Source organism: Colletotrichum siamense (assembly GCF_013390195.1).
Source record: "Colletotrichum siamense strain Cg363 chromosome Unknown KSG_Cg363_contig01, whole genome shotgun sequence".
Classification (NCBI taxonomy): domain Eukaryota; kingdom Fungi; phylum Ascomycota; class Sordariomycetes; order Glomerellales; family Glomerellaceae; genus Colletotrichum; species Colletotrichum siamense.
This window is the reverse complement of record NW_023501014.1, coordinates 7,286,212-7,304,102: the sequence shown is the minus strand read 5'-3', so window position 1 is coordinate 7,304,102 and position 17,891 is coordinate 7,286,212. Positions and strand designations below refer to the sequence as shown.

General features: G+C 54.4%; 2 protein-coding genes across 2 annotated transcripts; both read left to right on the top strand.

Annotated features, from left to right (window-relative positions):
- Positions 1-2,047: 2,047 nt before the first annotated feature.
- Positions 2,048-4,790, top strand: fzo1 (Transmembrane GTPase fzo1; the record flags this gene model as incomplete). The annotated part of the gene is made up of 2 exons (XM_036633688.1): positions 2,048-4,373; positions 4,429-4,790. 2 exons carry the CDS (start codon positions 2,048-2,050, stop codon positions 4,788-4,790), a joined length of 2,688 nt encoding a protein of 895 aa, XP_036502162.1.
- A 4,845-nt stretch (positions 4,791-9,635) lies between these two features.
- On the top strand, positions 9,636-14,117 carry CGCS363_v001838 (uncharacterized protein; the record flags this gene model as incomplete). The annotated part of the gene is made up of 4 exons (XM_036633687.1): positions 9,636-9,709; positions 9,954-10,153; positions 10,271-14,023; positions 14,074-14,117. The coding sequence occupies 4 exons, from the start codon at positions 9,636-9,638 to the stop codon at positions 14,115-14,117; spliced, it is 4,071 nt and encodes a 1,356-aa protein (XP_036501357.1).
- Positions 14,118-17,891: the final 3,774 nt, after the last annotated feature.

Genomic DNA, 17,891 nt, shown 5'->3' with positions numbered 1-17,891 from the left:
CTTTCAGCGTGGATGGCTCAAGTGTCACACATCACGGAGAGGAGGCACGATGACAAAGTATCTTCGATTATGGCAGATCTACTTCAAAATAGTAGGTAGTGAGTGCGGTGGCAACGCATGTCCACCCCAGGCAGAACTGCATGCTGTGGTCTAACCCCCAAAGCAGCAGCTCGGTTTACTCGCCCCGATGGCAGGTATTCGTGGGAAACGCAGTCATCTTGGCGGGGCACCTGAATTGCTGTGGACAAATGACGCAATGTTCCGATGCAACCTGCCGAATGCCAGCGCAGAGCATGCCCACCGACACAATTTCATGGTTGCTGCATGGAAAAAGAGACGCCGCTTAATGGAAAAGAAAATAAGTGCGCCTCCCCTTATCCTAGGGACTCCGTACCGTATGTGACAAAACAAACTAGCTGCCCAGGATCCCTCATCATCCGTCGTTGCTGTCCGCAAAACATCGTGACCGCTTCATTGATTGTTACTATGGCTACCGCCTGAGGCTGTCGAGACGGGCCTGGAGGTCGTCGTCGCCGGGATCCGCACCTCCACCTCCTCCGCCGACTGCTTGAGCAATCCTGCTCTCCGGCACCGCCGCGGTTTGCATCCCGGACGGTGTTTCGCCGAGCTGCAAGGGCCGTTGTTAGCCTACCATAGTCCGTCCCGAAGTCGGCATCCATGCTTACCGCTGATGTCAAGTCAACCCCGATCTCTTCCAGAACTTGCTCCACAACCTCCTCGCCCTCCTCCTCGGCGCCGACGTCCATGGCATCATCAATGGCGTCGTCCATCATCTCCTGTCTTTGGTCCATAATGTCGTTCTCGCGCTCGAATTCCATGGCGATGCGCTGGAGGGCGGGGAGGTTCATCGATCGGTTCATGCTGCCCAAGGCCACGGTTGCGCCCTTCATGGCTTGCATCATCTGCTCGTTGGTGCGATAGGTCTGTCGCGAGTTTACAGTCAGTCAATCGTCCTGGGAAGCCCATCTGGGTATCGTACCTGCAGCCTAAGCGAGATCTTTTGCAGCTGGCTGCGCATTCCATAGAACTTCTCGATGTACCTGTTGATAACATCCATCAGCACTCTTGTCAATTGTCAAGTTGATGCGTAACCGACCTCCTTGTGCGGACAAGATCCTTCGCCTGGATCTTGCAAGCACCCATCTGTCCCTTCTGAGCGCTTTGCTTGATCTGGGTGATCAACTGCTTTTCTTGCTTCTCAAGCTTGACTCGAATCTGGTCCAGCTCGCGGATAGCCTTGTCCAACATGCGTTGGTTCTTGCGCAGACGCTCCGCGGGCGTCATGCGCTTGCCGAACATGTACTCCAGAATCTGTTGTCGCAAGATTAGCACCTGGGCCGTGGCGGGGAAGAGGCACACGACGTACGTTCATGGTGGAGGTTTGGGACCGTTTCAGCCAAACGAAGAGTAATTGTGTCGAAGGTGCACCTACGCAGCCGTCCGATAGACGATGGATCGGTCGCTTGTTTCGTTTGGAGGTTGTCGTCGGGAAAGTTGATAGAGATTCAGGTTGCCTGGGAGGCACTCACGTAACGGGCAACGGAACGAGGTCAAGTCAGAGGCAGGTCAGGCAGGTACGTACAATAGCTTGGCACGGCGTAACGTAGGCGAGCCCATGTGCCAGCCTTCCAGGGATTCCAAGAAACATGGGCGATTACGCTGTGACAGGCGCCCAGCCAGTCCAAGGGCGCCACACAGGTGCCCGCGTTCTGGAGAGCCCGTTGATTAGATAAGGCTTTTTTTGTCGGCCGCGGTATTTTCCCGGGTGGCTCGACTGACTGGACGTGACGGGACGGAACAAGAACTCGAGCCAATGGGTGGTGCGCCGCGACCAACAGGGTGGAGGAAATTTGCCGCTCCGCCCAAAATCATGCGCTGGGAATTCTTCGTTGGTGACGAGCTTCCCTAAAAACAATTCGCGGGTGGTAAAACTTCCACCGCCACTTTCCACACATACTCGACCCTTTCCACCCCTCACATACACCACGCCCTCGACCATGCTCTTACCACCCTCAACCGACCGAAAATGAGCCAAGATTATTTCTCGAAGAAGGGCAAGGCCCCGATGGACCAAGAGGTCGACAGAGACGATTCCGACAGCACGCCGCAGCATCCGTCATCTGGCAGACATCACTACATGACTGTAGGCTCTGGCTCCACTTCTGTTCACGCCGCCCAACTCCAAAACCTCCTCGACAACGATTCCGGCTATGGAGGCAGCATCGCTAATGGCGAGGCTCTGTCCGCCGCCGACCGTCATATCCCGACTGCCGCCAATGGTCACCTTTCTGAAGCTGACCGCCGTTCTCAGGCCGGTGCCATTCACCAGCTGTGGTATAACGCCCACCGGGTGACACTCGGCCGCTCGATCAATAAGGTTATCGAGCTGTTGAAGGAGCTGCAGGAGATGAACGTCTCATGGCCTGCACATTACCCCTCCGTCACCCGGGCGGAGAAGACTTCCCGGCCGGCCATGGGCCACGCATTCTCGACTGCCGGCGACGTCCATGGATCTGCTTACTCGGTTCCTACCTCTCCGACGTCGCCTCCCTCAATCCGACGATCTTTGACCTCGGTCGAAAGCGCTGAATCGAGCCGGGCACAGGACAGACGGCCCGCGGAGGAACCCCGCCTCGTTACACCGCAGATCGCCCAAGATTTCTCGGTTTTGAAGCTGGATCTGAAGTTGGGGTCCCTTCACCAAGCGGAGCTCGTGCATTCTCTGGAGAAGGGCTCCATTGCCTCGCTCTTGGACGGCAAGATCAGCTCGAGCATTCGACACCTCCTCAACTTACGCGAACGAATCGAAGATACGTCAAGCAAGGTCTTGGTCACGGGAGACCTCAACGCTGGAAAGTCGACATTCTGCAACGCCCTTCTGCGGAGGAAGATTTTGCCCGAGGACCAACAGCCGTGCACAGCTATTTTTTGCGAGGTATTGGACGCTAGGGAGAACGGCGGTCTCGAGGAGGTTCATGCTGTCCATAAGGATGCGACGTACGACCGACGCGATGAGAGCTCATATGACGTCTACAAGTTGTCACAGCTGGAGGACATTGTCATCGAGAACGACAAGTACACTCAGTGCAAGGTCTACGTCAAGGATGTGCGGACTATTGACGAGTCGCTGCTCAACAACGGTGTGGTGGATATTGCGCTGATCGATGCTCCTGGACTGAACTCGGACACGACCAAGACAACCGCTGTATTTGCCCGGCAGGAGGAGATTGACGTCGTCGTGTTCGTGGTTTCTGCAGCAAACCACTTCACGATGACTGCCAAGGAGTTCATCTGGGCCGCCGCCGCAGAGAAGGCGTACCTCTTCATTGTGGTGAATGGCTACGACAATATCAGAGACAAGAACAGGTGCCAGAAGATGATTCTGGACCAGGTCCACGGACTCAGCCCGAGGACGCACAAGGAGTCTTCGGAACTGGTTCACTTTGTGTCCAGTAACGCTGTGCCTACAGCTGGTCCCTCCGGGAGTGGAGGCGGGGGCGGGGGCGGTGATGACCCCGGCGACGACCCCAAGGGCAAAGGCAAGGATCTTGACAAGATCCGTGACTTTGAGAATTTGGAACAGTCGCTTCGCAGGTTCGTTCTGGAGAAGCGTGCCAGGTCGAAGCTGGCACCTGCAAAGACGTACTTGCTGAACATTCTGAACGATGTCAATGTGTTGGCGAACGTCAACACCGAGGTCGCCCAGTCTGAGCTGGACCGTGTTACCAACGAACTCAGAGAGCTCGAGCCTCAGCTGGAGTCCAGCAGGAAGGCAAAGGCCCAGGTTGGCGACCAGATTGAGAAAATCACCGAGGACACATGCAAGGCCGTCTACGACTACACGAGGTTGACGCTCAACTCTGCTATTGAACATTCCGGGGACAACAACCACGGTGTTCCGTACCGGGGCCTGTTTAGCGCCTTCGACTACGCCGAAGAACTGAAGGATGCCATGATGTCCTACATCCAGGAGGCCGTCGCCCACTGCGAAGAGCACGCCAAAGCCAAGACTGTCGGCGGCGTCAATGCCATTAAGCAGCTCGGTATCATGCACCTGGGCGATGACTACCAAAACCTGGTTTTCCGCCCCGACGTCATGTTCAAGCGGAAGAGAGACTCCATGGCGCGCCAGGTCGATGTACCGACGGAGCTGTTAGACTTTATCGACTGGAACACCATCATTCAGAAGCAGGAGAAGGTTGCAGGTACCGGCATGGCCCTCACTATTGCAGGAGCGTTGGTTCCTCGCATGATTGGCGGCAACGGATGGTTGGACCACGCCTTGAGCGCGGCGAAGATCCTCGGCAACGACAACTTGCGAAAGCTCATCATTCCGGGCATCATCGCAGCTGGTAAGTTGACACGATATTTGAACAACAACAGATGGATAGCTAACAAGCCTAATAGCCTTCGCCGCCGCGTACTACATTCTCAACCAAATTCCCAACTCCCTGCCCCATCGTCTTGCGACCAAGATCGCTGCTCAGCTGGAGGCCGTGGACTACGTCCACAGCAACTCCAACCGCATTTCGTCCTCGGTCCGCAAGGTCTTGCGCTACCCCGCCGACAACCTCCGCGTCGGTCTCGAGCAGTCCGTCAAGGATCTCGGGCAGCGCCGCGAGGAGACTCTCAAGGTGCGCCAGGAGAGCGAGGTTGCGCTCAAGTACTTTGGCAACCTCTACCGCAACAGCGGGCAGCAGAGAGCGGTGGTGCAGGGCGTCGACCTCGACGCTCCTCCCCCGGGCGCTGCTGCGGCTGGCCTTCACTGAAAACCATTCGTTGAAATCTCTCAACTCATCCCTTGATTGTGGCTCGATACCTAACGACAGCATGGAACGGCGTTCATATTTTCGGTGGTTGATGAACTGGGCTCCCCTCGATCGAAACCCTCCTACCCGGGGGGTCTTTGTACGCACCTATACCTGACTTATTCCCCCTTTTTTGTTTTGATGAAAACGGTGTGTTGGAGAGCGGATGGAGCTGATGGGCAAAAGATATATCACATACGTAGAGGCCTGAGAAAAGAAAAAAATCCGATCCTAATCCGCTCAATCATCATGCTGAAAGCCTGAGTTCTTATCACCCGTCTGATACTTGCATTGAACCTCAACACCAACATCACATCATGCATTCGTGTGCTGGCCCACCTCCCTTTCGGCCGCGAAGCCGAACGTGGTTCACAGGAAACGTCCGAAGCACAGGATGACAGTTCCGAGAGCGAGGTTGCGAAGAGCGCCCACACAGGCCCGAGCTCAAGGACGCAATCTCGGAGAGAGCATTGGGCTTACGTATCCCGTTAGCTACCGAGAGCCGGACTGGACGGACCCCATCGACCGGAGGAGGGAAGCTCACATTAGCGCGGGTCCGGGTCCCTCCCCGCCCCCTATCTGTCTTGCCTCTCGCTTCGGTTTCTCTCTCTCGTTCTCCTACTCACGTCTCTGCGAATCTTTCCTAGCTCGGCGTGCGACGTCCTCAGATTCGCAGCCCAATCTTTCGAAACATTTGAAGGCGGTTTCCACCGTCGGTGTGGGTGTCACATCTAGTGATACTGGGAGTGTTCTAGATAATCCCGCTTTCCCGGGGTGGGTTCTTGTCGATTTTGATTGATTTGATGGGGCAGCCGGCGCCCCGCCCGTTGAAGAATTTAGATGAACCTCTCTTTTGTCTTCCATTTATTTGCCGCATGCCTGCTCGTAGGGTTTTTTTGGGGGGAGTTTCTGATTATGCACGTAATGTGCTGCGGATAAGCCGCGCTAGGTTTTATGATGGGACCTTGTGGTGGTGACATGTTATGTTCCTCGTTTCCCTGTGTGTGTTGCTTGTTTCTACCGTCTGGAGATGTTGGTGGCGGCAAGCTTCCTGGACTTCTTGGACATGGAGGTCCGCTTGGACCTCCTTTTTCCTCTCTTCGTCCTTTGCGTGAAGAGAAGGAATCCGAATAGCCAACGTTTTTTTTTTTTTCTTTTTTTTTTTTTTTTTTTTTTTTGGAGGTTGAGCTTCCTGATATGCGGCTACTGCAAGCTGCACGAAGGGAACAAGCGAAGGACCGATTTAGTGGGTTTTTGTATGCAATGCATGCGAGCTGCAGAACACTTTATCTGAGCTCTTCCTTGTGGAAACATGCGGTTGGGATTGGGACGACCTTCCTGCTCAGACCGTTTAATACAAACACTGCACTGCTTGCTTTGCGGTCGAAAGCAGGCCTCAGTTCCTGACGGGCGACCGACCGTACAAGGCATACTGCGATGCCGATCTGTATATGATAAGGGGGGGGATTGCACTGCAGCAAACATCAGATCCAACCCAAGACATTGTTCGAGACACGCGATGTCCGTCTACCGGTTTCTGGGCTGTGGGGAAAGATGCTAGCTAGTATTGGGATTGAATGAATTATTTCGGAAGGGCAATCTGGGCTAGGGAGATCGGTGGACACGGAGCACGTGCGGGCTATGGATAGTGTATTTTACGAAGCGTGGCATTTTCGTCTTTTTGATTTGTTTGGCGGAGTTTGGAACGGCCTTGCCTGGATATCATTCGTGTTGGTATGAAAGAGGAGACGGCCGACAGATGAGGGGTCAAAGCGTCGGGGAGGGGGGAAGAGGAGGATGGGTGGTGTGAGGGTGTTCAGGTTTTTTTTTTTTTTTTTTTTTTTTGGCGCTGCGCGGTCATTACGATGATGGAGGAGAACGACGCTTCATCCTGTACTGACGTGACGCCTTGTGTTGGTTCTCAGGCATGAGGATGATGACAAGAGTTTAGTTAGGTGGCGGTTGGTTGGTTGGTTGTGGCTTTCCTGTCAAAAACCATCCCCCTCCACAGACGGAACCGGCAGGGTGGTATTCGTTCATGACGACGATGACCACCACCACCACCACCACCCTGTCAGTGTCAAGCAAACTCAGAGTTTCTGGCAAGAAGAAAAAAAAAAGTTCAAGGGTCGATAGTTCCCGGGTTCCCACGCAACGGGAGCGACACGGAGATCAACCCGCTGGGATGAACTTTGCCAATCCCCTATTTTTGTGATGTCCTGCGGGGTGCTATTTCTGACATGAGTTCTGGTCTTGCACTGCGATTTTCCTTGGGGAAGTTCAATCTTAAGTAATGCGTGTAAACGACGAACAATCTCCTGCGCGCGCCCAACGGGGATTGGAAGAGAGGTGGAAAGAGTCATGCACCTGGCGATGAATTGTCATTAATGCGATTGAAAGTCGAATCGACGATTGGGCTCCTGGTTCTAGCAAGACCCGGGCTGGATGATGGCAGCAGAAACCCATTCGTCGCATGTTGGTGGGAGGATGCGTCGAAAGCAGTTTCATTAAGCACTTCTTTTAATATAGACGGCGACGTTATTATTGTCTTTGTCCCCATTGAAAGGCAGGCAGGCCGGGACTCCGGCGCGTGCAGGATTGGGACGTTTCAAGCTTTCCCGTCCCCCTGGATCGTTTTGCCAGGTTGTGCCTGTCAACCCGTCACTGAGTTGTGTTGCCTCTTGCTCCCTGACTCTCATGGTCCCTCGAAGATGGGATTCCACTGACAAATGGCGTCGTTGAATATGCCCTTTGAGGCATGGTAGCGTCTCGCAAGCCTTTTCGTTAGCGGGAGCGGTGGCGTTGCCAACGGGAAAGGGGGCAGACGGGTGGCATGCAGGAGAGGAGAATGCTGCTGGAGCTAAGAAGAAACGGCTTCGTCCATCGGTCGTGGTCTTTTCGAGCTTGCATCTCTGAATGGCCGGTTCAGGATGGAATTGGATGTTCTTAGGAGAGGAAGTAGTGCACCGGAGTTGTGGTCTGGCCCCATGGAAGGCGAGGTGCCCCGTGCTCTCTTTCTACCTGCCCTGGGCTACCTTACAGGCCAGGGCAGGTACCTATGGGATGATGGTCCGTCCTCCGGTGAGGTGCAGCGCAGCGCAGTAGGCAGGCACTTGCAGGTAGAAAGCATCGTCCACCATCCACTACGGCCCCCGGCGGAGGACGGTTGACGAGCTCAGGAATGATTACAAGCCAATAGCGACCCTCCACTGGCCTCGCCTCCGGGGGCGCCACCCTTGAATTGCCCTCCCTAACCCCCGAAAGGGAGAAGACCCAGGGGGAGCGAGCAGCAAGAGGACCACCCGCCGAGGACCAACACGGCGAGGTGGGCGTCGATGGGCGGACATGAAATTGGAGAGTGACATTTTGCCGTCTTTTCGTCTCCCTCGGTGTCACTCACCACTAATCCTTAATCGCTAACTGTGCTCATTGCTACCTTGCCGTGTTGGAGCTATCCCAACCTGTGTCCGTTGACAGCTCTTTTTCCCCGTCGCTCTTTCTCTCTTTTTTTTCCTCTCCTGCCACTGCCCAACTCTGCGTCTTGAGGTACAGCAGCAGCCACCTCATTCCCTCGTCTCATCCTGTCTGCGTTGGACAACGCCCCCTTGACATTACTACATTGACGTACCTTGCCTCACCATACCGTCCTTCTTTATTCTTCTTCTCCCCTTCGTTTTGGGCCCTTGATGGCTCTCTTCCCCCTTCAGAGTACCTTTTGCCTAGTTTAGTCGCTGACGGATCCAATTTCTTCTTTACTCTTTGCTTCCTTAGTGCTCTGTCGCAGCCCTGTCTGTCATTGGAGCCGTAATTTACCACTCACTTCTCTCTTCTCTTCCTACCTTACCTATCTTACCTGGGCCTAGCTGTGTACATCCAATTGTGTTATCCGCTCTCTAGCAGCACTATTCATAGCTGCGCGGATTGACAGACAGATACATACACTAGCCGTCTGGAGGTTATCTCGTCCTATCCCTCCCGTTCTCTTCTCTGTCCAGCACAGCACAGCACACGCAGCACGCGCTCCAACCCTGCGTGCGTGCCATCTGCGCAACGCAGGTCCATCACATCCCCATCCCGCGCGTCAACCGCACTCTTCCTGCCACACCCCCCGAGGTCCGGCATTGACAAACACGACCAGCCTCTCCCACACCCAGCACGGCATTCCAGCTAGACCGGTCCAAGATCAGACCCCCCTTCCCTCCAAGTCGGATTCGGCCTCCACACCGGCTCTCTGTCTGTCTGCTGCAACCCTCTCCTACCCCCCGAAAAAAAAGAGACGGCCCAAATCCCTCTTCTCAACCCCTCGTCGCCAAAAAGAAACGACCAGGCCAGGACCACACAAACACCTCTCTGTGTCTTCACATTTTGTGCTTCACAGAGCTCAGGTTTGTGCCCATGTGCGGCTCGCCCATGCTCCTTGGCCTGTCCTACATGTTGCCGCCGCCTTTGCCGCTGCTTCTGCCGCGCCTGCAATCGCCCTCCTTCTCAGCCTTACCCCTGAAAATCGCAACCGCCATCGGTCAGGTCTGCCTTTGCTAAGCGACGACGACCCCCTTCCGAACCACTTTTTTGTTCTTCCACCCAGCAGAGAAGTCCAGAATCCAGAATCCACACCCCGAGCTCGCCCTGCGTTGCGCTGCGCTCTCGTCCCCTGGGGTTCACCGGCCCAGCTCCCTCAGCTCCTCACTTCCGGTCGCGAAACCCTTCACCGGCCGCGCAATCTACCGCCGACTGCCCACGAACGAACCCCTCCGATCCGAAGCCCACCGCGCATTACCGTAGGCCGGCGAGGCCACCGAAGGGAGGATGTCGCTCAATGGCCTAGACGACCCCAAGGTCAAGGAGGTCCACGACGCCTCCGTTGCGGAACCCGGAGGATGGTATGATGATCCCCTCCCCTCCCTTTCCAGTCTTGCCTCTTGCCTTCCCCACCATCATAGACAGAACCACAAGTTGAAATCTCCCTTCGTATGCTGGGGGACACTGCGACTTGGCGCATCGCGCAATGTGCTACGCGCCGATGGTGCTTCTACTCGTGGATAACCGTGGTCCCGTGTCTTTCCTCCGTCCCACTGTCACGCGCGTGTAGTTCTACGTAGGCTAAAACTGTTGCGCCAAACATAGGTTTCTCCTCAAGTATGCGAGTCGCGATGATGTCGAACTACTGGGTCGCGGGAACGGTGGCATCGTGGAGATCCGGAACAACATAGCTCAGTACGAAGACGAGAACGAGGACCATTCGCCCTTGTTTGGCTTTCTGAGGTACAGGCGTCGGAACGTAATCATTAAATATCTTCCCGAAGATTGCTCTCGACTTGTTCAAGGTGGGTTCTGCCTCTTGTCTCTGAGCGTCTGTACAGCGGCGCATTACGTTGCTGGATGGCGCCTTCTATTTTCTAGGGAGAGAAAGCTGACTCGGCCTGTCTTCTGACTACTTGTAGCGCGTGTAACTGTTCACTTCAACGCGGTGTGCGAGCGTTTTGCACCGTACAACACGACCTTCTCCATTGCTACCGCGAAGGAGCTCAAGGACACCAAGCTATCTGCCGCCTGCTCCTTGCACGCTGCGTCTGGCTCGACTTCGTCCTCTACAAGCTCGCTGCGACGGAGACGGTTGATGGAAATCGCGGAGGAAGAAGAGGAAGAACAGAGAGCTAGCAAAAGAAGATCAGTCGGTGACGGTCTGCCGGAAACCCCCGGAGAAGAGACCGCCGAGGCACCGAAGTCGCCAATCCCAGAAGATTCGCCGGTGAAGTTGAATACGGACCTGGCAAACTTGCCCGAGGAAAGCAAGTTCTCCGAGACCCTGGAGCCGCCAGAATTTGTCGGAGCCAGACCGTCCTCCCCCACAAAATCAATCGACGAAGGCCGGCGCATGTCATCACAGTCCTCGCGGCCCGAACTGTACAGCTCGTCCTCATACACCAGCACATTCGGCAAACCCAGAGTTAAGCTTGCACCGCGACCTTCACTCGACGTCGCCGGCCATCCGCGCACCGCAGCTGTGGGGGCAGCTTTTAGACCAATTTCGCAATTACCGTCCGGCTTCAAGTTATTCTCCAAGGGCGCCAAAAAGGGAAAGACCAAGGAAAATACTCTGGACCCTTCCGAAGCAACCCACCTTGACGAAACAACCGAAATCTCCTTGGCCGCCACCGCAACACCCCTACCCGACGGGGATCCCATTTCCCAGGTTGACGAACCCGTTAGACCACACACGAGCTCGGGACCAGGAGCCCGACCCACCACAAGCTCGGGCGCCTCAATTAAATCAGCCATGCCGGCCCTCACCACCGCCGCCCCTGCTACCAAGCAGACTATGACGCCCGAAAAGGCGCGTCTGATGAAGGCTATGAAACTGCGGGAAAAGAAGAAGAAACTCAGCATCCAACCCACTTCTGTTCCTGTCGCCGACGTCGATGTCGACGTCGACTCTGCCCCGACCGAGGAAAACGTCACTGAAGAAGACAAGGCGGAGCCTACTGAACACGTCGAGGAGCTAGCCGAGCAGACCCTTGCTACCGAGGCCGACGGCGAAGGAGAGAGACGACTCTCAGTTTCCAAGGCGGACTCTGGCATCGTTGTCGACGCGTCCTCCGTATCTGTCCACACCGACGTCGCTTCTGAAATCACCCAGAGCGACTCGCATCCTGCCTCTCCCATCATTGCTTCCTCCGAGCCTGACCACTCGACCAAGGCGTCATCGCTATCCGAGTCTACTGACGAGACGGTGAAGGAGACGGAGGAGGATCTCCAAGAGCCTGAAGCAGAGCCGGTTGATGACGAAGCCGTCGTGGACGAGACCCCCAAACCAATCGAGCCCCTGCCCGAGCTGGTTGAAGAACCCGAGACCGCCGCCATCGAAGACACCCAGCCCGAGACCGATGTCCCTGAATCAAGGGAGCCTGAGCAATCACTCCCGACCGATAACGAAGTGAAGCCTGTCGAGCAGGTGGAGGCGGCCGAGCCCGAGAAACAAGATACACCCGTTGTTGAGCAGACCCCGGAGGTCGCCCAGGTTGAGGAGCAGCTTCCCGAGGAGGTGCCAGAGACTGAGAAGTCCGAGGTCCAGCCTGCATCTGAGCTGGTTGAAGCTGAACTTCAGCCCAAACCTGAGAAGATCGAGGTCGAGGTGCCCAAGGCTCCCCTCACCTTGCCCGTCTCCAAGTTCTCCACGAGCCCAACGCAAGAGAAGGCTTCCTCGCCGAAGCAATCGCCCAAGGAGGACGTGAAGCAGGAGATTCAGACCGCCTCTCCGGCAAAGGAAGAGACGCCAAAGTCACCGCTGTCACCTCAATCCCCGAGCCTGAGGGTTCCCAGATCCAAGTTCTCGACACAAGATCTAAGAGCTGCTGCGACCGAGGTTCCCATGATCGTGTCACCGGAAGAGGTTCCTGAGGAGCCTCTTCAGGCCACTGCGGAGGAGCATGGCGAGAACGACCTCCAGTCAGCCGAGGCTGAGAAGCGGCACTCTCTCGTCGACCCCATCCGCACTGATCTCGACGAGTCTGAGAAGAAGGATGACGGCAACATCTCCGACGACGAGGATCTCATGAATGAACTCGACTCTGCTACCGTCGAGCACGCCCAGCCGGTAACCGTCTCGAAGTCGCCGATCACACCAGTTTTCCCTAGTCCTCCACAGCCCGCCAGCAGGCCCACCTCTCGTGGTGTCGTACGCACCATCTCTAACCCCATCCGCGGCAACCTTCTCACACCTGCTGATGTGGCGGCACAGGACCAGAACAGGAGATCCATCTCTTCTGGCGCCGCTTTTCTACACAAGATCACGCAGCAGCAAAATCAGAACCTCGCTCCCAAGCAACCTGGCAAGATTGGGTCTAGCATCTCCCAGCGAATCAAGGCCTTGGAGAAGCTCTCTGCAAACGCACCTGGCGTCGTGGAGACCGCCGACTCAAAGTCACCAAGGCCGTCTTCTGCATTCTTCTCCGTCAAGAGGGGAAGCGTCAGAGAGCCTCCTTCTCGATCACCATCGGTCATGGAACGCACAAACTCTCTCAGGGTGCCCAGCCCAGCGCCTTCATCAATTCTGGAGGACACAAGAGATTCATCCCCCGAAAGTGCCAAAACCCGTGGGAGATCCGGATCTATGGCCAACAGGCTCTCAATGTTCGAGGTCCCCGGCGCACAGCCGCCCAGAGGACGGCCTGAATCTATCTCTGTCACGGCACGGATCATCCGCGATCCCAGCCAAGTAGGCAGGGTCCCGGAGCCACCTAAGGATCCTTCTGAGTTCGGCCGCCTTGAGCTTAGGGAGTCTCCACTGGTCGTCGATCACCAGAAGGCCGAGCCAGAGCCTCCTATGCCCCCGCCCGAGCTGGCGAAGGTTGAGGTTTCCAAGGAGACGATTCAGGAGAGGAGACTTTCTAAGGAAAAGCGCCGCTCCCAGTCCGTCGACCCCGCAGAGTTGGATGAGCCCCCTCGCCGTTCCTCCCTCAGCATCATGAAGGATTTCATCAAGGACCGCCGCAAGTCCGTTACTTCGCCGTCCGCCGAGGTCCTCAGCGCTCCTCCTCCCATGTCTCCGTCCAAGTCCCCTACAAGACCCCCTTCCACTCACCAGAACTCCGGAGGCTTCACCCGTCGTCTGTCTATCAGCAGCCGTCGCTCCTCCATTAGCAAGGAGAACCTCGCCAGCGGAGCCATGTCGCCTTCCATGTTCACCGAGGGCAGCGGCTCCGGCGACGACAGCAAGTCTACTACCAGCGACAAGAAGAAGAGCCGTGCCAGCCGATTCATGCGCCGCCTGTCCTCCTCGCTCAGCAGCGCGGGTCGTAGTAAGACAATGACTCCCACTGCCATCTCCCCCACCGTGCAGGAGGAGGACACGCTTGAGGTCACCCGCCTCCAGCAGCCCACCCTCGAGGCCTTCATGGGCGATGTCAACGTCCAGTTCCCCGACAACCTGCTCTGGAAGCGTCGCAGCCTTTGCCTGGACTCCCAGGGCTTTCTGATCCTCAACGCCGTCGCTGGCTCTGCTTCCACCGCCGCCAAGGACAGGCCTTCTACTGGTGTCGGCATCAAGAGATACCATCTCTCCGAGTTCCGCACGCCTTATATCCCCGATGTCGAGCTGCAAGAGCTGCCCAACAGTGTTGTCCTTGACTTCGTTGAGGGCTCCGGCCTGCAGGTTGCGTGCGAAGATCGCGCCGGACAGTTGAATGTCCTGCACAGTAAGTTGCCATCACTCCCATGTCGAAGATAATGAGCTGACCCTTCCCAGTTCTCCAAGACGCGCATCAGAGCCACAGCTCCTTTGGCCAGTAAGCTGCTATGACTTGGAATCTTACCTACGTACACCAACTTCTTCATCAACCCATTCTACTATACCCACACACTTCCATTCTCACCAAAATCACCAATCACGCCAACCCGCCGCTTTTCTTTGTCCACGTCCCTTCTTCACCCTCTCGCCTTACGACGACCTCAGGCTCGACATTCATTGCTCTCGCCTCGTCACTTATTACCGACACCACCATGCCAGCCAGCACCCAAGACCATGCTGGCAGCTGGACTACCCGACTACGCCTCCGACACACCTCTTCCCTAACTTACAGGGCACTAATTGCATGTCGCATGGCCCGACGCCCATTACACGTATTACTTGCGTTTTTTTTCTTCCTTTTCTTCATTATCGCACTTTTTTGCACTTCGTTTCAGTCAGGAAATGATACCACCCCGCAAGGGGACCGTTCAGGTTGGAGAGAGAGAAGCATTTGGAGACGCACTTTGGCTTGTTTGGAAATGCCTATCCAACAGAGCTTAAAACTAGCTTTTCATATGCGAGAGAGATACGGCTTCTTGCTTTTTTTTTTCTTTTCTTTGAGAGATGTAGAAAAAATTGGGGGAGGCGATGCAGATACAGACCGGAGGGGAAGGAGGACGACGGCCTCATTTTTTCGGCGCGTTAATACCCACAGATTACGCACGCCTGTGTTGGAGAATTCTGAAATGTACATACTAGAAGACCTACTACCATGTTCCCCCGTCAAAGGGGGAGGATGGGATTTGGAACAGGCTGGCCTCCGTGGGGGCTATAAAGATGCTGATATCTGACTTGGCTTCCCTTCTTGATGTGCCGCTATGTGACGTGGGGCGAGTGCGTGTGTTCGTGGGTTAGCCAGAAGTGCTGCTTGCTGTGATGACGCGAAATCTGAAAGCAACGAATAAGCTGATGCTTGAAGCGGGCGTCGTACCCGGTTTTGGCCGACAGGAAGGTTGATCCATCAAGCATTCAGAAGCATGATGTACGTCTGCCAACCTCGTTATAGATGTAAGCCAGCACGCCGCCTCGTTCCGTCTCATTCACCGAGAGAATTATGTGCCGGTTGGTATGTATCTTCTAATGTCTTGGAGAGGCCGATAATGGTGGCCACTTCCCGTGACCTACCTGCCCTGTCGTTCAAGATCTCTTAGATTCGTGCCTGGGCAGTCTGAAGCGGAACAAATATCGAATACTCCACGTTGAATACATCGCAGACTGAAGAGGAAAACAGAGATGAAGGCTGGTATTTGGGGGGGATTTTGATTTGAGATGGGGTATCTTGATGGGCCACACGACAGATATTAACGCTCGATGCTATTGCATTCGTAACGCCTGCAGGTAAATTTGAGGCGAACGTCAATATGATCTTGTTGCAGAATTTTCTTTTGCCGAGACAGAAAGCCGTTTTTTATACACTTCGGCAACGTGCTTCCTTTGGGGAATTTGACGTTGGTAAAAAGCAGGAGGCGATGTCGAAGACCAAATTAGCGATGGTCTTGTAGTCAAAACTCGATGTCAATAACATGGAAGACAGGACTCGCTCTGCTCTCAAAACCACGAAGTTATTACTTTTTCGGACATGACCGGAGCGAATCGGTACTCGCCGAATACACAGGAGATAGAGCTGGTGGGGAGCGACGGTTGAGACGATGCCAAGTCAATCATTACGATTATCACCCTTGAGTTGTTATCTTTCCAAGAAATGAATGCATCACCAGACCAAATAGCAAGCTTGGATTTCAAGTGGTCCACGTGGGGGCAATTGCTTACGCTGATCTGAGGAGAGCTTGGCTGCACTTGTATTCTTTCAATCTAACCGTAGTAGATAAATATGGATGCGGTGGAAGAGTGTTGTCATCATCCATGGATTGCCCGTTCGTCTCGGATATTTAAACAGTCCTTTAGTTTGTACATTATCTTGACTTTGTACAATGTTCCAGCAGAATGTGAGTGCGCTTTGTTGTACTCGATGAAAACCTAATCATATTAGGCGAGAGGCGATTCCACATGACGCTTCCAGTGCTTTGGCATTGACGGCAATCAACCGCAGTCGAGGTGTATTTGCAAACATCGTTGCGTGATCTTTGCTCATAAGCAGGATACAACGGAGGCGAGAGACGACGACGGACCCGTAGATATTGGGGCGGCTGTCAGGACGACTGCGGGAGGCGTTGGTATTCTGGACAGCTGGACGCGATTGGGGGGTTCTCTGAGGGTTTGAGACCTCCGAAGACAGCGTTTCGTTCATTGTGCTGAGGGTTTCGTTTGACTGGGAGCCTGTCGCCTTTTTATTTGGACCGCTTCGGATTGGCATAAGGGTTGATGCGTGGGCAATGGGTGTTTCTTGTCTTAACGGTTCTGACCACTTTCTATGCATTGAGATTGCGATTCTTAAACCATGTCGAAGTCAATGCTGCATTTCTCAGATATAAATACTGCGCCGGCACTGATGATCACAGGACTTTTTCTTCAATAGAAGCCGACTTCCTCGTTATACCTTTCCCCACGCCAGAGGCTGAGCACAGGAAGAAACACTGGTAATGTCAGAAACTGTCCATACGCGCGCATGCCCATACTAATTCAGTTTTCAATCAAGCTGAAACTCATTTCTTGGGACAAATACTTGGAAAGTAACAGAGGGACGAGACAAAAGAAGAGGTCGAGACAGGTTGTCCATGTTATCAGTGTTGTTCCGAGTTGCGGCGTCGTCGCAAAGCTGACTCTCTTATAGAAATCCAAAAGCGAACAAAATAGGGGAGTATTATTTGAAGAGTTCAGAAATATGCCACAACACGTAAAGTTATAAGTACCAGCTGCTTCTGAAGATGCCCACTCTGGTGGCAACAGCCCAATGATGACTGCCAGTCTATTCTAGACAAACTAGACCCTTCCGAAGAGACAAATGGCAGGATATGTTCATGGGTTGAAACCGTAGATCGTGCAGCACTTACAAGTGTGCAGCGCTAGTATACACAGACGAGAACGACGATGACGATTGACAGCGTCCTGTCACGAGATCGCACGAGCTTGTTCTTCCAACTATCTCAAGCTGAGATCCGAGTACGAAGAAGACATTCTTTGGCTACTTCACGCGACGAAGTCAACAGTTACACAACATTGTTTCTGATGCCCCTCTTCTAGCCGAGGGGAAATGCTCTCATACTAGGGAGGCACGCTGACAAAATCGATTGTCAACCCTGAAATTGACAGATCTTGGGCACTTTAAAGATCACCTTCAAGAAACGCGAGCTCATTCGACTGCCAGATGGAATATGTGGGCACCTTCTGTCCATCGTTTTCGCATACAGACGTTGCCATCAGGGGCTCCTAACAACCATGGAGCCATGTTAATCTTTTCCGCAGCTTCGAGTCATTCTTCGTATGAATACTTCACCAAGCGTGTTGAATATAACATCCCGAGTACACGATAGGGAAGAACTGGGGCCGCGATGGGCCAGGCCATCCATGTCTAGGTTCTCGCCCATCAAGAGGAGGGGCGCTCGTATAATTATGTACGATGCTGCCGCTGTCAAGCCAGGCGTTTCGTTCATTCCTAGAGCTCTGATCGAGTGCCCAATCAAATACTCAAGTGATCTTCGCTTAAATAAGCGTCCGTCAATGAACAAGGATGGTGAGGATTCTGAGATCCACGAAACCACGGATTCTGAGTTTTGTTGGATGGAAGAGAACGTCACTGGTAAGCCGACTTTGCAAAGATCCTTCAATCCCCTGCCTACATGCAGAACCATTTTGTTCTTGTGTGTGCCAACGATGAT